At 41.3% G+C, this 19,675-nt stretch overlaps 2 protein-coding genes across 2 annotated transcripts in view; both read right to left on the bottom strand.

The window, feature by feature from the left end:
• Positions 1-2,139: 2,139 nt before the first annotated feature.
• On the bottom strand, positions 2,140-10,766 carry LOC146635341 (alpha-tectorin-like). The gene is made up of 11 exons (XM_085346857.1): positions 10,524-10,766; positions 10,146-10,302; positions 9,934-10,021; positions 9,765-9,827; positions 7,224-7,423; positions 6,983-7,114; positions 6,702-6,889; positions 3,868-4,019; positions 3,537-3,782; positions 3,292-3,454; positions 2,140-2,226 (listed from the first exon to the last, which is right to left on the bottom strand). Exons 1-11 carry the CDS (start codon positions 10,764-10,766, stop codon positions 2,140-2,142), a joined length of 1,719 nt encoding a protein of 572 aa, XP_085202983.1.
• A 1,080-nt stretch (positions 10,767-11,846) lies between these two features.
• Positions 11,847-19,675, bottom strand: part of LOC146635340 (scavenger receptor cysteine-rich domain-containing protein DMBT1-like) — a 51,952-nt gene continuing 44,123 nt past the window's right edge. The window contains exons 19-23 of the mRNA XM_085350092.1: positions 18,061-18,447; positions 17,486-17,917; positions 12,731-13,117; positions 12,156-12,587; positions 11,847-11,908 (exon numbers count right to left, since the gene is read on the bottom strand). Of these exons, the coding sequence (XP_085206218.1) occupies positions 11,847-11,908; positions 12,156-12,587; positions 12,731-13,117; positions 17,486-17,917; positions 18,061-18,447 (1,700 nt within the window). The remainder of the gene's footprint in view (positions 11,909-12,155; positions 12,588-12,730; positions 13,118-17,485; positions 17,918-18,060; positions 18,448-19,675) is intronic.

Genomic DNA, 19,675 nt, shown 5'->3' with positions numbered 1-19,675 from the left:
GTCTCTTTTCACAGATCCATGCATTTAACTCGGCATTTTTCACTGCAAAATGTCCTGTAATCCAGTTTATCAGTACATCTTCTTCACCGTTATCTAACATTGTTGTTTTATGTTGTTAATAAAAAAAAGTATTGTTTAAAATAGTAAATCAAGAAGGCTTAGAGTTAAATCTGATGCCCGATACAATCATTAACTGCAGTGGAGTCATGTGTAGGATGGATGCAATTAGGCAGTGGAGAAAGTTTTATGTGTCAAAATACTGAAATACAAGAAGAGAGATTGTTCTCACTTTGGTACAATCTATATTTAGATTTCATTGGACAAGCACTGTTTGAGTGCTTGCCCTCACAGAACATCACTGAGTTGAAGCTACATGTTTTATCTCATCTCTTTCTCTATTTCTAATATGGATTGTTGCTTATTGTCTTGTAATCTCTCTTCATATATGAAAGAGACTTATTGTGGTTTAATACTTCAACTCTGGTTTAGAGTTATGCTGAGTACAAAGTACTTATTGGTAGCCCACAAAATGTTACTCAACAGAAGAAAAAACAGGTCATTGCCTTCTTCTTTCTGATTTAACAGGTGTTAAATAGATGAAGCCTGCATAAACATGCACTGTTCTCAGTGTATATAGAGCCCCGTGTCATTCAGAAAACCACTGTAGTTAATGGAGTTCGGGCTAAACAGTTTCTTAGTGAGACAGTGGAAATAACAAAAAAATGCTTGAAGCTTCATTTTTACCCTGACCTTTTGTTTTATTTTTGGTCTTTCATGCAAACAGTAAGACAGAATAAGAAAAAAGAACACAGCAATAACTCTTGAATGATCACTTGAAGGCAAAATTCAAAACTCAACCCATACATAATCAAATTAAAACAAAAGCAGCTAGAAAACAAGGAGTAAGGGAATAAATGATACTGCTCTCCTTTTAATGACTCACCCTGGTAAAGAATCAATTTCCATTTATCTATATGGGACTTTATGGCCCCAAAATATATGTTTCTCAAACTCTCCTCTTGTCATTTCATTTCATTTTCCTCTCAAATGGATACTTTCACATCTTTATGAGTACGGTAAAACATCTTCACCTAAAACAACTTGAGAAGAAGGAATGCTTCTTTATTGCTTGTGAGACCTGTTACCAAAGATGTGTTTATATTCAGAAGGGCACAAGTCCAACAAGTCGTTAGTCTCAATTCTAATCCAACATTTGACACCCTACTGGTCCCCAGAAGTTCTAGAGTGCAACCAGCTTTGCTTGGAGACATTTGAGGAATATATCAATTTGTTCAAATAAAAAAAAACAAACTGACACACTTCCCTTCACCATGTTAATAATAAAATGTAGTAAATGCTCCGATGGCTGCATCAGAGAGCAACTTCAGGTTAGTGTTTTGACTGGAGCAGCCAGGGTTCAAACAAACAACCTTCTGGTTAGTAGATGACCTCCTCTACCTCCTGAGCTACTTCCACCCATAAGGAACAGAATCATTATCTCTCTGTTTGGTCCTGTCCTTACAATACTTCCAATAAAACTGCTGCCTTTTCCAGCTGTGTAGTGATCACAACACCATAGCAGCCAGAAGACAGCTCAATCTTTCATACAACCAGCATCCGGATCATCATCAAAAGACAGGGATCATCATGGAGGTGGGCAGCCTGTCAATCAGTCCGAGTCACCATGGAAACCACCTGAGAAGATGAACGACACTGAATGCTGGAAAATCTTCCTGTTTCTGGTGTCATACCAAATTGTATCTATCGTTCTCCTCCCACTTCTTCCTCTTATCTGCTCATCATCAGTATTTGAGATGGACCTTCACCCTGATCCTGGACTGTCAGGCTACAGACAACCAACATTTCACTGACTTAGAAGATCGAACTCATCAGATGTCAAGTTTATAGACTTTTAGTGGGAATAATAAAGACATTATATTTGCTTTAACTCAATTCAAGAACCTGAAATCATAGTTCAGCTGGAATCAGTATTATTTCTGTAGTTTTTCTTTCACCCTCCATCAGTGAGGTTTGAGATGTTTCTATTATATTGAGGCTTTTCATTGTGCTAATGAATAGCACTAACTATCAGCACAGGTCTCAGAATGATATCATCTAAAACAGCAGACTGTGTCTTACCTAATGAGTCCAGGCCATGCTGATGAAGGCTTCACCTTCATATTTGGGCCTGGCATATCTGCGTCTGCGAGCAGCTCCAGGACAAGTCTAAAGACAAAGAGAGACAAAGTCCAGACTTAAGAACATCAACGCTGATCCTTTCATTCAGGACTGAATCTGCTGAGAGCAAACATTATAGCTTTTGTGTCAGAATCCCTTAATTGGACCAGTTTAATTCCCAGTGTCCAGTGTTTTGTATAAGTTTTACTTCCCTTGCAGTCTTTTTGCTCTGGCTTTTGGAGGAGGCGGATGCATCTTTCACCCTCTCCTTACCCTTATCTTCCCTGCTGCTGCTTCTATGTCCTTGTCTGGTCTTGTCTCACTCTAACCCTGAGAGAGCCTCTCATTCTTGCTCTTGTCCTCTAAAAAGTAAAGAAGAACTATGGCTTTGATTAACTGGTCCCTTAATGCACTTGACACCCTTTTCTCAACGAGAAGCCTAGGATTGGGAGAGCCTGCGTGCTCTGGAGGGACTTTCCTTCCAGATACACGATTTATGGGTGGCAGAAGTGGTGCATCATGTGCCTAGCGGGACTGTCTATTGAAGACATTGAAGACATCTACCTATTCAGCACCATGATAAAGGGGCTCTTCCTGATCTGAGCTGGCTTGGCCCTGGTTTATTGGAAATTGAAGAAAACGGTGAATGCTGTTCAAAAGCCCAGAAGACTGGCTGCTTTGATCGAAAATGTGGGAAGAGTGGTGAGTGCTCAGATTGCAATCATTGTGTCTATGCATGTCTAGTAGTTCCAGTTTTAAATTGTGTGTTAACCTTTCCTTATTTCATTGTTACTGTGGATTCTGTTTATGTTTTCCTGGTTGATCACTTGAACAGCCGTTAATGAAGCGCTTTATGTTATGTATGTTGTCTGCCTACTGAACTGCATTTGGGTCATCATTCGTCACTATGTGATGCAAACATCAAAGCCGTGGAAGAATTTTAGAGATTTAATTTGCCTGTGGGTACAGGTATGCCAGATCAATACATCTTTAAAATTCAGTAATGTAGGAGTAGTTACATGCAAATACCGATAATAAAACTCTGAGATGCAAATTTGGTATGTTTTGATAGAGCTTAACACATGCTGCTAGTGTGTTAGCAGAATGCTGTACCTGGAGGCAGCTGTACTCCTGTTTGGGACACACGTGGAGTTTGCAGTGCAGGAAGACTTCACCAGAACCCCCGGTGAACTCAAACATGTTAAAGGAGAAGTAGTTGGAGGTTCCCAGTCCGTTTTCCTCCACCTGCACAGTCTGGTCAGCAGGGTTGGCACAGCTGCTCACAGACAGGAAAACACACTTTGTTCAGGAGTCCATGAGAGAGATCAAAACCACATGACTCTCTGAGTCTGTCTCACCCGTCTATGATCAGGTCGTATCTCGGAGTGCTGTCGGGTGATGGCTGGTCAGTTGCCCAGCAGGAGTCGGTCACCACGACGACCACGTCTCCGTCCAGCCCGTCAGTCTTCAGCTCCACCCAGATCTTCTGGTTCAGCTGCACTTCAATGCTGGACTCCACAGCTTGTGTGTGGCTGACGTTGGTGAAAGCCTTCATGGTCAGAGTGTAATCCCAAACTCCAGATGTGATGTGCTGGATCACAGAGCTGCAGAACACAAACACACTTCAGCTTTCTCTGACTCACAAACCTCATGAGAAGCTTCACATCTTAAAGTAATTCAACCACACACCTGTCTCTGATCCTGAAGGTGGCAGTCTTGATGTCCGGCTGAGTTTGGACGCAGGAGAAGTCGATGTAGACTTGGTCGTGACGAGTGATGATGTCAGAGGAGCTGTTCTGGTTCATGATGGTGTTTTTGTAGATGAGTTCACTGTTGTTGGTCTGTGGAGTCACACAATCAGATGACGCTAAACAAGTCGGTTCATTTTAAAATTATAGTATATGTATAATTTTTTAATGCTGGACATCAGGAATCAACAGAGATCTGTTATGTTTCTACAACTTACCAGGTACTATGATTTCTTGGTCAACACAAAGAAATAGGAATGCATCAATCCAACTTTTATTTCTGACCTGATACTTATATCTCCTGATATCATTGTTAAATTAATTAGCTTTTTTCATAACTCTGAGGTGATGAAGAGATTGGGAATTGTTCTCCATGTTCAATGCAACATCTAACTCCAAATGCACAAGCTTCTTGTACATATAGGGTCCCCTTGTGTCTTTGTCCTCTGTGTCCCTCCCTGTGCGTCTGTGTTTATGTTCCTATTGGCTTGTTCCCTCCTTGTGCCATTGTGTTTCCTATTTTATTTTGACAGTCTTAAGTTCCATCTTCAGTGTGTTTAGTTTTGCTGCCTCTGTCTCATTACATTAATTTGTCTCAGCTGTGTTTCCAATGTATTTCCTGTTCACTCGTCATTGTGTTGTGTAGTTAAGCCCTCTGTTTCTCTCTGTCCATTGACACGTTCTGCTTCATGGTTGTATGTTTCTCTGTGTGCTTCAATGCGTGTTTAGATGTTTGCCCTCGGGCAATTGAGAGCTTCGCTTTTACACTCAGCTTTCTTTTCACCACGATGGACTGGTACAGCGTCATCACTGCAGAAGCATCAATTTGTCTGTTGATCTCCAGACCTTTTTCGAACTGTGCTCGGCCGGGCCCCATAGACTAAGGCGCGTTCACCAGACGTTCGACCTCGGGCACCCTCCACGGGCCTGACTCCAGGGCAGGGCTCTGATAACCCTAAGCGCGCAAGGTGAACTGTTCCCTTGATGCTCTATTTATAGGGATCTTTTGAATCGCTCTTTGTCTGGTCCCTCACTAAGGACTAGTTTACCACGGGTGACCCTCCCAGGGGGCAAAAGCCCCCCGACAACATAGCCCCTGGGATCCCTGGGACACACAAACCCCTCCACTACGGTAAGGTAGTGATTCCCTTCTGAGAATTACTATCTTAAGATAATAAATGTTATTATCTTGCACCAAATGTTAATTAATCATAATAAATCTTTTTCATGTGACAATCATTAGGCTTCTGTAAACAGCTGTTATTTACACTGTTGGTTTTTGATAAAGGACAACTGGAATCAAATAATATTTAACTGAGTTGCTGTTAAGATGTCACACTACCATAAATATAATAAAAGCGTATAAAACCGGTTTGGCAAACCAACAGCCTAGCATATAATTCGTAAGCAGATGAGTATGCACAAGAGAAAAAATATTACATTGCATCTTTTTAGTCATTTCAACTCACTTTAACCAGCTTCCTCTTTGTTTTGCTTTGTTTTTTTTTTAAAATATAACAGAGCAGAGCAGCAGAAGCTCAGCAGATGCTAGAAGATGTTTGGCTGCTTGTAGTAGACTTGTAGTCAAGACCGCCTAATCCGAGACCAAGACAAGACCAAGACCAGAGGGTATCGAGACCAAGACAAGACCAAGACCAGAGGGTATCGAGACCAAGACAAGACCAAGACAAAAGTCCATCGAGACCAAGACCACGTAAAAGTGGTCTCGAGACCGGTCTCGAGACATCCAACTCTAGTCAGCAACCACATAAATATGCCCATTAAAGTCGACAACAAACCACACCATACCAGCCCTTAAAGTGCTCACTGAAATGGTTTCAATATATTTCTGCTCAATGAATTCACCAAAATACCTAAAGTTAATGAAAATTGTTTAAGTAGCTGAACGCCACTGCTAGCGCTAGCTACCTGTACATAGCATGTACTGTAACGTTAAGTTAAAGTTATGTCTGCAGGGACAGTTGCAAAAAAACTGTCCCTACATAATTTATAATGTTTGAAGAACACATTATAGATAACAATATTACATAAACATGACCACGTCATCTGAGGTTGGAAAGGTAGTTAGAAGAGTTTGAAGGTGTTTGTTACCTTTGAGGGTGTTTGCGCTCCAGGTGCCTGGTGAAGGTTGAGGTAGTCCCAGCTGTCTCGGTCAAGGAGACTTTGCAAAAACTGCACTTTGCCGAATGCTTCTTTTTTGCATTTACCAAAAACTATTTGTGTTCTATGAATGCAAACTTTATGACAGACGAAGTCGCTTACATTTCTGTAACTTACTGACCGGGCATACTGCTCAATCTAACGGGTTGCATTTAGTTGTGTTTGAAGGGCGCGAAAGGCGAAATAATAAAATGCCACAATGTGGAGGGATTTGAGCATGGCTGAGCCACTGTGTGTCGCTGTGTGACAGCTGAGCAGGGAAAGGAAATTAATTGAGGAGCCGGCTCTCGCTCAATGGGAGTCGACTATTCTGATTCACTAAAAAGCACTCTCTAAGCACGGCTCTTAGAGCTAAAGCTTTTGCGCATGATACATTATCGAACGTTATGCTGTGTGTCATGGATACTGTTGACTCCAAATCTCCCGACCACTATGTTGATCTGAGACAGCAAGACCGAGACAGCGAGACCAAGACAAGACCGAGACCAAAGTCCGTCGAGATCAAGACAAGACCAAGACAAAAGTCCGTCGAGACCGGTCTCGAGACATCCAACTCTAGCTTGTAGAAGGTAAAGAGGAGGAGATGAAACCCACCATGACCACCGTCCCACAGCTGTTGCTGCTGTTGAAGCTGAAGGTCACCATGTGGGTGAGCTCGTCCACCCGACCCCTGCAGGTCGGGTCGTTGAGGTGTAAGGCAGAGTAGTCGATGCCTTTGTCCTCCAGGAGACAACCGACCAGAGTGACTGAAGCAGAGTCCTGCATGCAGACCGTTGGATCACCTGAACATCACAATATCAGTCAGAAAAATCACAGTTAGAAGTTTTCCTCCATCATTCAGCCCTGTTGACATGGTGATGTCACAGCTGTCGTACCCAAAGAGTTGTTTGCTTGGTACTTGGAGGCAAAAATGTCCCGACAGAAGCAGCGAGTGTCACCACCGACCGTCTTCTCACCACAGAACTCGTGATCGCTGCAGGTCCTGTCCTGACAGAAGGCCTCAGAGGCTACAGAGGAACACACTGATGTATTATCCTGAAAACATGGGAGCTCTAAAACTCCAGAGTTCAGGTCTTTAACAAAGGAGAGCTTATTAAGGTCTTATTAAGGTCTTACAGCAGCCGGTCTTTGATGTCCAGCCATCCAGAGTGTGGTTGTGTTGACTGCAGGCTCTTGCGTAGGCCTTCAGGAACTGACAGTTGAGTCCGTCCACTGCAGGATATTTGCACAAAGTGTCGGTGCAGGCGGTTATGTAGGGCTCTGGGTCAATGTCAGTTTTACAGGAGGAGAAGGGCGCCTCCTTCAGGAGATCACAGCTGCTCACCACAGAGAAAACAAAATTAAAGACAAGAAAATGATCAACTGTAATCATTTGTCTAAATATAGCTTATCAAACACGACTTATCTTGCGTATGTGCTTCTCTAAATCTAATGGTTTTTTATGGTAGATCAAAATTAAATGAAGTCTCTGTTTTTGTAATTTTGCTTCTACACTGCCATAATGGTTGTTAAATAAAATCATGCAAATCAATCAAGATGTGACTGATCTGCAGTTTTTCACTTTTCATTTTCATTTCATCAGTTTCAAGGGACTTGACTGCTTGGTTTGTATCCCCTTGTCAAGTCTGCATCTGTGTTATGTTTCCTGTTTTACTTTGGCAGTCCGTGTCCTATGTTAATGTTTACCGTTTTGCTTCCTCTTGGTCTTCTCAGGTTTGATTACTCCCAGCTGTGCTCCCTTTGTGTCTCTCGTTCCCTCCTTATCCCTCTGTGTATTTTAGCCCTGTGTTTTCCTTGGTCTGTGTTGCGATCTCCCTCATTCATGGCTGTGTTTCCCTGTGTGCCTCACTCTATGTTTAGTTATTACTTCCACAGTGTAGTTTTTATTGTTTTACCCTTGAGTCAGAAATAAAGCTGCTTTTTGAGTTCACTTTTTTGCTCTGTGAAGTCTGCATTTTAGGTGCTTCTCTGCCTGCACACAGCCTCTTCATGACATTTTTTCAGGGAACTCAAAATGGGTTAACAATTCAAAACTGTTCTGTAGGAGGTTGATCAAGGCTTGAAAGCTGGTGCTGCAAATTCCAACAGGTGATCCCAATTTTTTGGATTACTTACAACCCCCTTTGTCTGCGTCACTGCAGTATCATACCCTCTTGAGCATCAGTTGATCAGTATTATACTGCTGAAAGAAGTGTGTTGCTACAAAAATGGTGAGAAAAAAGCAATTAACAATGGAAGAGACACAGACCATCGTAACACTTAAAAATGTAGGTTTTTCCTACAGAGAAATTACAAAGAGAGTCAGGGTGTCAGAGAGTACAGTTTCTTTCACTATCAAAAGTTACTCAGAAACTGCAGCAAAGTGACAGGAAGATGTCGGGCAGACCCAATACCACAACTGAATCAGAGGACAGCTTGCGGCTCAAAGGACAACAGCTTCAAGCACAAGCTTAATAGTAGTCATGGCAACCAAGTCTCACCTTCAACTGTGAAGAGAAGACTTCGAGCTACTGGTTTGACAGGATGAGTTGCAGCAAGAAAGCCACTGCTAAGATGTAAGAATAAGAGGCTCACCTGGGCCATGAAACAAAACCACTGAACTACTGAAAATTGAAATCCTGGTTTCATTATGCTGGATTTTCGTATGCTGTTGAGTAGGTGAAAGATTCCATGGCATCAAGTTTCAAGGAGGAAGTGTGATGGTCTGGGGCTGTTTTGCTGGATCCAGGGTCAGTGACTTATACAGAATGAGGGGAACCCTGAACCACAACAGTTACCACAGCCTTATCCTGCGCCATGCAACAGCCTCTGGCCTAGTTGATCAGGGGTTGGTCATCCTACAGAAGGATAATGACCCAAAAAACAAGTCCAAGCTATGCCAGAATCAGGAATAAAGAACAAGATGGTAAGCTTGAAAACATGGAGTGGCCGGGACAGACTCCAGACGTAAACCCCATTGAGCTGTTTTGGGATGAACTGGACAGAAACGTGAAAGCAAGGAAAGTGAGAACATAACTGCACTTAGACTGTGGACGGCCTTTTTTTCTTTTTGGTGAGGCGAGAGATGGAAAGAGGGAAAGCTGAGACCAGCGCTTCCCTGACTGTGGGTTGTTGTATGAATGTCCAATAAAATTGACAACTGTGAGCACAACTGTTGTCGGTGTGAAGTGTATTCCACAGTATCATTGCCAAAATTGGCAATGAAGAGATGCCTTCATGAATGTAAATACAGAGGATTCATAACAAACTAAGGGTTACAATTACAGACAAGAAGGCTGATTTTGACTTTAGTAGCGGAATGATGAAGTTTGGAGGAGAGAAATAGTTCATAGTCTGAAGCACCACATTATGAGTCACACATAATGGAGACAGTGTTATAGCATGGGCATGAATGCCTTTCAGTGGAACCAATTATTTCTGAGCCTGTGAAAACATCAAACTGTGTATATATCTGTAATTCCTAAACAGTTAATGCAAGACTTTTGCTGAACACCTTTGCTTAATGCTATAAATCTAGACTACATTCAAGGCTTAAGTGTGGCATTTAATGTGGTGGTCTGCAAAGGCAAACTTCTAAAGAAGTACACAAGGTAACTGCCACAAAAATTATATATCCAACAATATAACAGATGTTCCCTACTGTGTGGATCTGCTCACCGTTCAGTCACACTGGTGCAGTCGATCGTGCTGTCAGCAGTCTCACTGTACTGCATCTCACAGCTAGGGGGCGACAAACAACAAAGTTCAGGCTCATTCATACAAACAGAATATCTGCAACATCAGCAGCAGCAGTCAGAGGGACTCTGAGCTTGTGATGAGGTCTTACCTGGTGGAGCTGTACTCAGAGAGCCTCAGGTCACTCAGAGACCTGCTGGATTTTCCACACAGACCTTCCACAGATGAACCAGCAGGTCCTGCACAGGATCAGGACAGAATGAGTCAGATCAGCATCAATATTCAAACTGGAGGAACACAGAAGAATAAATAACAGCACAGTTTACAGTTTATGTTACAAGAATTAAACTTTATCTTCTGCACCTTCTAAGAGGATCTGTGCGGTGTAGCCGTCAAAGAAGACAGAGATGATGAGGTTGGAGAGCGACAGCTTGGCAGTGACTCCAGTTTGGTCCTTAGAGAGCTGCACACCATGAACCAGCTGAGATGAGCTGCTGAGGGTCAGTGTGGAGTCGTCCAGCTGCATCACAGCAGAGACAAAGTGGAGGAAACACTGAGTGAAACATGTCAAACACACAAACAGGCTGATTTCACAGCAACAACCACTGAGTTTAGCAGCTCTGAAAGAACTGCTTCTAACAGCCCTGAGAAGAACGATGAGAGGAGACACAGCAGAGGATGAGGGAGGACTTTGGATCAGACTCCACTCTGACACATGAACTGTGGCTGTAGGTCGCTTACCTGAACTCTCCCACCTTGTTCCAGGTGAATGTCATGCCCGTCCACACGCAGCATCACACTGTCCAAAAAGCTCACATCTTTACGACGTCTGTCCCTGAAGTTCCCCAGAACAAGGAAATCTGGGAGTAACGGAGTCGAGAACAGAGAGTACGCACAGCGATCCTGGATGGAGTTAATCTGGCCGTGGACGTCAATGATAGTGGGGCCGGTCACAGTGCAGGTTGAGGCCAACACACTGGGCATCTCAGGTAGAAATTCTTAAAAAAAAACATAGGGGAAAGGGTGTCTTAGTATCAGCTCTACAAGTCTTCTGGATTTTGGAAGTTCTAAGTTATTTAGAACTTCTTGAACAGTTTCACAAGATATCATGATAAGTTCAGGAGATGCATATGTGAATATCTAACCATGGTCACACTTTTAGTATGGATGATATAACCTCTGGAAATGACTGGTCTCTTGGATTATCTTTAAGATAACATTTCAAAATATCTCAGCACACAATCTACTTTGTCTTTTGCAGAAATGACCAGAAGTGAGTGACAGGTGGTATGAAGCAGACTTGTTTGGGCATTTTTTGTTGTGTCGTTTTCTGTTTACTGGGGTGGAAAGATTGTTCCTTACAGCCAGTGGATGGAACTGGGTATTTTGAACAACTTCAGTATGATCGATTTTAATTCTCTTCATGCAGCTAATATTAAATTAAATCATTATCTCTTAAGATACAATTTATGTTCAAATATAATGCCTGTAAATGTCAAAAAGGCCTTAAAATTTTAATTAAAAATAAACATCTGTATTATTTTGTAAATAATTATCAAAAAACCAGAACAGATACAATGATTGAATTCATGTCCAAAAAAGAAAGAGCTTGTGGGTAAAACAGTGTAGCATAAATCAAAAAAATCATAGTTGTTGACTGCAAACCTGTCAGTTAATATCAAGAGCTGTGGAAACGCATTGCAGTTTGGTGTTTTATTTTGGTGTTGTCCCACTTTAACGAAAACTCAAAAGCCTCCCAGATTACCATCACAAAGAGCTGAAAGAAGAGTTGGTTCAAGTGCAAAGCCTGTAAAGAGTAAAAAATCATCCAAATTTGCATTTTAAATAGAAAATGATGGACTTTTTGTTGGGTTTACAGTAAGGCTCCAAGATATTGTCTGTAAATAAAATATTCAATGTGAAAGAGCTTGTGGGCAAAACAGTGTAACATAAGTCAAAGCTATCATAATCGTTGACTGCAAACCTGTCAGCTAATATCAAGAGCTGTGGAAATGCATTGCATTTTGGTGTTTTATTTTGGTGTTGTCCCACTTTAACGAAAACTCAAAAGCCTCGCAATTTACCATCACAAAGAGCTGAAAGAAGAGTTGGTTCAAGTGCAAAGCCTGTAAAGAGTAAAAAATCATCCAAATTTGCATTTTAAATGGAAAATGATGGACTTTTTGTTGGGTTTACAGTAAGGCTCCAAGATATTGTCTGTAAATAAAATATTCAATGTGAAAGAGCTTGTGGGCAAAACAGTGTAACATAAGTCAAAGCTATCATAATCGTTGACTGCAAACCTGTCAGCTAAACATCCTGGACATATAATCAAGCAGTGGGACTTCAGTGTAAGCAGCTGCACAAATTTACCTTCACAGATGACACCAGCGTCCTCAGAGTGTCCACAGTTGTGAGATCCAAATCCTAAGTGCTGGCACTGAGTGAGATTTGATTCACTGCCTGAGCAACTGACATCATCCAACCAGATGGGTCCGGTGCCCTGACCAAACTGAGCATTTGCTGGTGCTGAGACGACCCTGCCGCAGCCCAGCTGTCTACACACCACCTGAGCATCCACTAGGTCCCATAAATCATCACACACCGTCCCCCACTGCCCACTGTGGAAGATCTCCACCCTGCCAGAACACGAGCTGTTTCCTCCAACCAGGCGGATGCGCCCCTCCACTGCTGCACTGTTGCTCACTGCTGTTGTAGAAGTGAGCCTGACATGATTGGCTGTAGAGGTCTGCGGTATTGGAGCAGGTGTGGTTGAAGAAAGTGCAGATGTTGTTGTGTTCACCTCTGTTTACAGTCAATACATAAATGAATAAGTGAGAGTACTGCGGTAAAGCTGAGAGCATTTTCCTTCTGAACAGTTGAATTTAGCAGCAGGATGAAAAAGACGAATTTGTTACAGTGTGATCATGCTTAGAGGGCAACAATACCTGCACAGTATGCAAGGTGACACACAGATGGCCTCTCAAGTTTGTAGACGTAGTAGTTTCCATAGCATAGTTTGACTTGGATGGTGTGTGATGGAAACTGGCAGCAGCTTCCAGACCAGTTGTTGCACACAGTGCGATTTACAGTTTCACCTGGCTGTGAGGGATGAGGTTGTGTTATCCACAGAGGAGCACGAGTTCCACACCTGTTTGAGTCTATACACCTCTCGGGAATACGAGCATTGGAGCTCCCCAGAAACAGGCGGTACCAGCCTTGCCAGTTAATAGATTGATCACAGTGTAGGTCCTGAGTGTTTGTGTTGTTTGTTGAACGCCATTGATCATTCAGCACAGTGTAGTTGTAACAAGGATCGACACTTTGGGGATATCCTGAAGGATGAAAAGAAGTCATCTTTTTAAACAATCACACACACTGATAGATGCATTGGGGACAAATTGGGTTCAATGTCTTGGCCAAGAAAGCTTCGACATGCAGACTGAAGGAGCAGGGATGAAACAGCGTGTTTGTACCGGTCTTAAAGATTTCTGTTGTGCATATCTTTAAAAGAATAGTTGAAACATTCATTCCACCCACTTTATTGTGTCAAATAAACTCAAAACAAGCCTTTCGGTGCTTCTTTCCGCATCGCCTCTTCCTCAATTTAAGAGAAAAAAAATCTTAAAACAACAGCAAATGTAAAAGATGATTCTTCTGTTCACAAGTCAGTCATAGGGCTTACAACCACACGGACATTTTAGAATCACCAGTTCACCTATCTTCAGGAACAGCAAGTCATCGAACTGTGGGAGGGATCCGAATTACCTAGAGAAAACCCACAAGGAGAGGCCTTGAAACCAGGGTCCACAGCTAAAAATGGCTGTAAAATACAATGTAAATTCCAACAGTGTGGCCATATGAATTAGTCTAATATGCATGTAAAGTGCTCAATTTACGGATTTATAAACAAAATAAAAAATAAAAGGCATATATTCTCAAAAGAAGATTAATGATCTCGTTCATCGTGCTCTTGCTTACCCTGTTAGTCTCAAAACAAAATCAGAAAGACTTTTTGCTGGATATAAAATTGTTAGATTTGCTGAGACAGACAATTTATGTATTGCATACACGGTGTTGTTTCAGCAGGCATGAACACACATGAGCATGTAGGAACAGAGGATCACCGGAGAGGATATTCATTAGCGCCCTCCAGTGCTTCTAGTAAATGCATCTACAGAACAAAATGCAATAGTATGTGGACACAACACAGGGCCATAACATTTCAGTGCATGTCACATGTCCAGCAATCAGGGCATTTAATGCAGTCACATGGGTGTTTTAAGTCTTGGATATTATTTTGCTGCTCACAGTCAGAAAGAGGGACTTCCTGTGGACATAAGGTAAGGTTATAGAGGACCCACTAACTATGTTTCATGCAGCTGTGTATCAGTTGCAGAACCCACAGTGAAAATGTAGTCTAGAATGGATAAAGTTTAAGCATTTAATCCTGAAGTCCTGTTTCTACCAGGTGCAAGTACACTCTAAAAAATTATTCATGGGGTTAGTAAGTAAAGCTTAAAATCAATAGCTTTTTCTGCATAAAAAATTAAGTTTGTTGCATGTACACATTGTAATCAGTTGATAACTTAATTTAATGAGTTGGTCGAAATGAAAATAAAGAAAACAGTCTTAGCTCAGTAATATATCGATTTTGAACAGACATTTCTGTGTTAACTTAACATGAAAGTGTATTCAGTTAATACAACTTAAAAATCTCGTAAGCGTCCTTTAAAAGCTGAGTACAAGGCTGACTTGCCCGGACATGTTGTGCTCTCAGACCACTGATCGAAAGAAACGGAGGCAAAGAGAGAAAGCGGAGAAACGCCATTTTGTACAGAACGTTATCAAATGTTAAAGCTTTGTGGTGAGTACAATTTTTTGCCTTGTTTTATTCACAGCAGCTAATAACTCTAACTTTAACTCTATCAACACGCACTGCAAGAAATCCTTTTTACACAACACTAAACTCTTCCTCGGCGAGTGGTGGTGATAAGCTAGTAACGTTACACTTCTGGCTAACTTGTGAAGTAATTCGACCGTAACATTAGTCTTTGTTAAGTTTTGTTTTACGGTGGCAGCCTAATGGTGTTAATTGACACTGAGCTTCTGTAGCCGTAGTTTTAACTCTGCAAAGACAGGGTAATACACGTTTTTCTTCTTTCTACTTTGAAATCGTTGCAGCGTTGATGAAGGTTTGACCAGCAAAAGGATGGGCCGTTTTACATTCATGACTAAACAAATGTAGGTTACTGAGTATACATTCGGTTTAACATCGATGCATTTTGATGTTTAAGTCCTAGAGTTATTTTTATGTGAGATTGAAGTTTGTTAATTGAGCCCTAGCTGAAGAACAGCCTGTGTCAAAGTTCAGTCAAAAAACGCGGGCGAGGAAGCGAACGCCATGTTGTAGAAACGCCACAGGAAAGATCTTAAGTAACATTCATAAACTAGTTGTTTTAATGACATTACATTGAGTGTGCATTAGCACATAAAATATAATTTTGCTCTTTTGGGTGTTAACTGCAGATACATAAGCGCAGTTGTATCACTTAAGAAAAAATATCTTTGATTTGGAAACATAAAGCAACTTTTAGGAGAAACTCAACACTAAAAATAATATACATAGTTTTATTTTGTGTTACTCTCATGTATAAGTATGATTACTTAAAACATTTATATTGATTCTGACCTACCAGGATGGTGGCGGGGATATTACCAATGAAGTGATGAAGATTGTAACCAGAGGTGCCACAACGTCTGATCCAGCCAGCGCAAGGATCATACTTGAAGGAACAGAAGTCCTAGCAGACCTGGATGTACCCAGAGCCTGTGCCTTGCTAATGGGGCTGATATATGCACTCAACCTCAGCTACCCAAAAGAACTGAAAAACACTTTTGAAGTGTTTCAAAAGATATTCCTCGAGCTGGATGATCTGAAAGCCAGTCCTAAGGTATTGTCACTAAAAAGTAAACTGTTGTACTAAAAAATGTGAAGAGTGAGGCTATCCTCAAATTAAACGGGAAATGTTCCACTGTTGTTTGCAATGTGTTGTGTTACATACTGTACATACAGTAGGCAGTAGGTGTAAAGTTGAGCGTTGAACATTAAGTACACCTAGTTCAAAATAATGCACTTTAAAAGGATAGCTCCGGTCTTTTGAAGTGAGACTGTATGAGGTACATATGTATAGTGAGTGTATTACACACAGTAGATGGCAGTCAGTAAGCTCCACCTACAGAGAAGCAGACGGGGCCACCGGCACGCAAGATGAGCCTCCATCCTAATAAAACTGATGTCAGTTTAAATGTACATTATATCAAGAATATGTTTACTGCTTTATTTTGCTATCAGACAGCCTTTTCTGTGAGGAAAGAGAAGTTCTACTGCTTGTTGTTTCAATCGCTCTGGCCCGCCAGCGTCCATGGACAAAAACAGCAATTTTACCTGACAGCACACAGGAGTTGCTGGTCTCCTGCTGCCTTGATCAGTAAGTGTAATTGTGTTATTTGGTGACTTTGGTGTTAGTTCGGGTTAGTTCAGATTTACCAAAGTCACACAAACAAACTGAGCCTATCGTGCGTGTCGGTGGCAGGAATGTGCTGACTGCTGTCTACTGTGTGTAATACACTCACAATGTACTTCATACTTAAAAAAACCTAAACTATCACTTTAACACAAACAAACTTGAATCAGAGCATGACTGTCAAAATGTTCAGTCTTTTTGAGACAGATTTACAGGGGTGTTTTATGTCTTTTATTTTATGGAGGCAACAATTTTGTCTGCTATTGAAATGTCAGTGAGTCTGGAATGGTGGACTGGTGTTCTAATAAACAGTTTGATCATAAAACTGGAATTTCAATGTGTAATTTATTGTATAATTGTAAGTTATAAGTTATTGTAAGTTATTAGTACTCAAAAAAATTAAGGTAACAATTTGCATGGATATTTCTGAGTAGAATAAAAGTAAAAAAAATAAGTTTTAATAACTAAATGGAGTAATTTTTAAACAATTAAAATTAAGTTGGTTCAACTTAATTAAGCTTGTAGAGGACAAAGCAAATCATGTTGTTTGTACATAAGGAATAGAGTTTGCCTAACTAGAGAACTCTTGTGGCATTTACGCTATAGTGGCTAAGCTGAAGTAACTTAAAAAGATCCATGCAAATTGTTACCTTAATTTTTTTACGTTAAGCCAGCAGATCTTTTTTTAGAGTGTATGATTGTGACCAAATATTGTTACTTAGACGTCTCCAGAATATGATTCTCATGGAGCCTGTAAAAGCAGGTACATGTTGGATAACATATATTTGAGTGGAGCAATATCAAGAGCTGTGGAAACGCATTGCATTTTGGTGTTTTATTTTGGTGTTGTCCCACTTTAACGAAAACTCAAAAGCCTCGCAATTTACCATCACAAAGAGCTGAAAGAAGAGTTGGTTCAAGTGCAAAGCCTGTAAAGAGTAAAAAATCATCCAAATTTGCATTTTAAATGGAAAATGATGGACTTTTTGTTGGGTTTACAGTAAGGCTCCAAGATATTGTCTGTAAATAAAATATTCAATGTGAAAGAGCTTGTGGGCAAAACAGTGTAACATAAGTCAAAGCTATCATAATCGTTGACTGCAAACCTGTCAGCTAAACATCCTGGACATATAATCAAGCAGTGGGACTTCAGTGTAAGCAGCTGCACAAATTTACCTTCACAGATGACACCAGCGTCCTCAGAGTGTCCACAGTTGTGAGATCCAAATCCTAAGTGCTGGCACTGAGTGAGATTTGATTCACTGCCTGAGCAACTGACATCATCCAACCAGATGGGTCCGGTGCCCTGACCAAACTGAGCATTTGCTGGTGCTGAGACGACCCTGCCGCAGCCCAGCTGTCTACACACCACCTGAGCATCCACTAGGTCCCATAAATCATCACACACCGTCCCCCACTGCCCACTGTGGAAGATCTCCACCCTGCCAGAACACGAGCTGTTTCCTCCAACCAGGCGGATGCGCCCCTCCACTGCTGCACTGTTGCTCACTGCTGTTGTAGAAGTGAGCCTGACATGATTGGCTGTAGAGGTCTGCGGTATTGGAGCAGGTGTGGTTGAAGAAAGTGCAGATGTTGTTGTGTTCACCTCTGTTTACAGTCAATACATAAATGAATAAGTGAGAGTACTGCGGTAAAGCTGAGAGCATTTTCCTTCTGAACAGTTGAATTTAGCAGCAGGATGAAAAAGACGAATTTGTTACAGTGTGATCATGCTTAGAGGGCAACAATACCTGCACAGTATGCAAGGTGACACACAGATGGCCTCTCAAGTTTGTAGACGTAGTAGTTTCCATAGCATAGTTTGACTTGGATGGTGTGTGATGGAAACTGGCAGCAGCTTCCAGACCAGTTGTTGCACACAGTGCGATTTACAGTTTCACCTGGCTGTGAGGGATGAGGTTGTGTTATCCACAGAGGAGCACGAGTTCCACACCTGTTTGAGTCTATACACCTCTCGGGAATACGAGCATTGGAGCTCCCCAGAAACAGGCGGTACCAGCCTTGCCAGTTAATAGATTGATCACAGTGTAGGTCCTGAGTGTTTGTGTTGTTTGTTGAACGCCATTGATCATTCAGCACAGTGTAGTTGTAACAAGGATCGACACTTTGGGGATATCCTGAAGGATGAAAAGAAGTCATCTTTTTAAACAATCACACACACTGATAGATGCATTGGGGACAAATTGGGTTCAATGTCTTGGCCAAGAAAGCTTCGACATGCAGACTGAAGGAGCAGGGATGAAACAGCGTGTTTGTACCGGTCTTAAAGATTTCTGTTGTGCATATCTTTAAAAGAATAGTTGAAACATTCATTCCACCCACTTTATTGTGTCAAATAAACTCAAAACAAGCCTTTCGGTGCTTCTTTCCGCATCGCCTCTTCCTCAATTTAAGAGAAAAAAAATCTTAAAACAACAGCAAATGTAAAAGATGATTCTTCTGTTCACAAGTCAGTCATAGGGCTTACAACCACACGGACATTTTAGAATCACCAGTTCACCTATCTTCAGGAACAGCAAGTCATCGAACTGTGGGAGGGATCCGAATTACCCAGAGAAAACCCACAAGGAGAGGCCTTGAAACCAGGGTCCACAGCTAAAAATGGCTGTAAAATACAATGTAAATTCCAACAGTGTGGCCATATGAATTAGTCTAATATGCATGTAAAGTGCTCAATTTACGGATTTATAAACAAAATAAAAAATAAAAGGCATATATTCTCAAAAGAAGATTAATGATCTCATTCATCGTGCTCTTGCTTACCCTGTTAGTCTCAAAACAAAATCAGAAAGACTTTTTGCTGGATATAAAATTGTTAGATTTGCTGAGACAGACAATTTATGTATTGCATACACGGTGTTGTTTCAGCAGGCATGAACACACATGAGCATGTAGGAACAGAGGATCACCGGAGAGGATATTCATTAGCGCCCTCCAGTGCTTCTAGTAAATGCATCTACAGAACAAAATGCAATAGTATGTGGACACAACACAGGGCCATAACATTTCAGTGCATGTCACATGTCCAGCAATCAGGGCATTTAATGCAGTCACATGGGTGTTTTAAGTCTTGGATATTATTTTGCTGCTCACAGTCAGAAAGAGGGACTTCCTGTGGACATAAGGTAAGGTTATAGAGGACCCACTAACTATGTTTCATGCAGCTGTGTATCAGTTGCAGAACCCACAGTGAAAATGTAGTCTAGAATGGATAAAGTTTAAGCATTTAATCCTGAAGTCCTGTTTCTACCAGGTGCAAGTACACTCTAAAAAATTATTCATGGGGTTAGTAAGTAAAGCTTAAAATCAATAGCTTTTTCTGCATAAAAAATTAAGTTTGTTGCA

The sequence above is a fragment of the Diplotaxodon limnothrissa genome, linkage group LG3 (assembly GCF_057381915.1).
Source record: "Diplotaxodon limnothrissa isolate DT_005_m linkage group LG3, D_limnothrissa_male_GT1.1, whole genome shotgun sequence".
Lineage (NCBI taxonomy): Eukaryota > Metazoa > Chordata > Actinopteri > Cichliformes > Cichlidae > Diplotaxodon > Diplotaxodon limnothrissa.
The sequence above is the reverse complement of the archived record's forward strand: the minus strand, read 5'-3'. Positions and strand labels throughout refer to the sequence as shown.

Bases quoted from the DNA above. Each gene is read 5' to 3' on its own strand.
- LOC146635341 (XM_085346857.1), bottom strand. From the start codon at position 10,766: ATGCCCAGTGTGTTGGCCTCAACCTGCACTGTGACCGGCCCCACTATC. The intron at 7,424-9,764 runs GTGAGCAGATCC...TGTGGTGAGCAG, and splicing joins TGCACCAGTGTGACTGAACG to CTGTGATCTCCTGAAGGAGG. The intron at 7,115-7,223 runs GTAAGACCTTAA...GTTCCTCTGTAG, and splicing joins GACATCAAAGACCGGCTGCT to CCTCTGAGGCCTTCTGTCAG.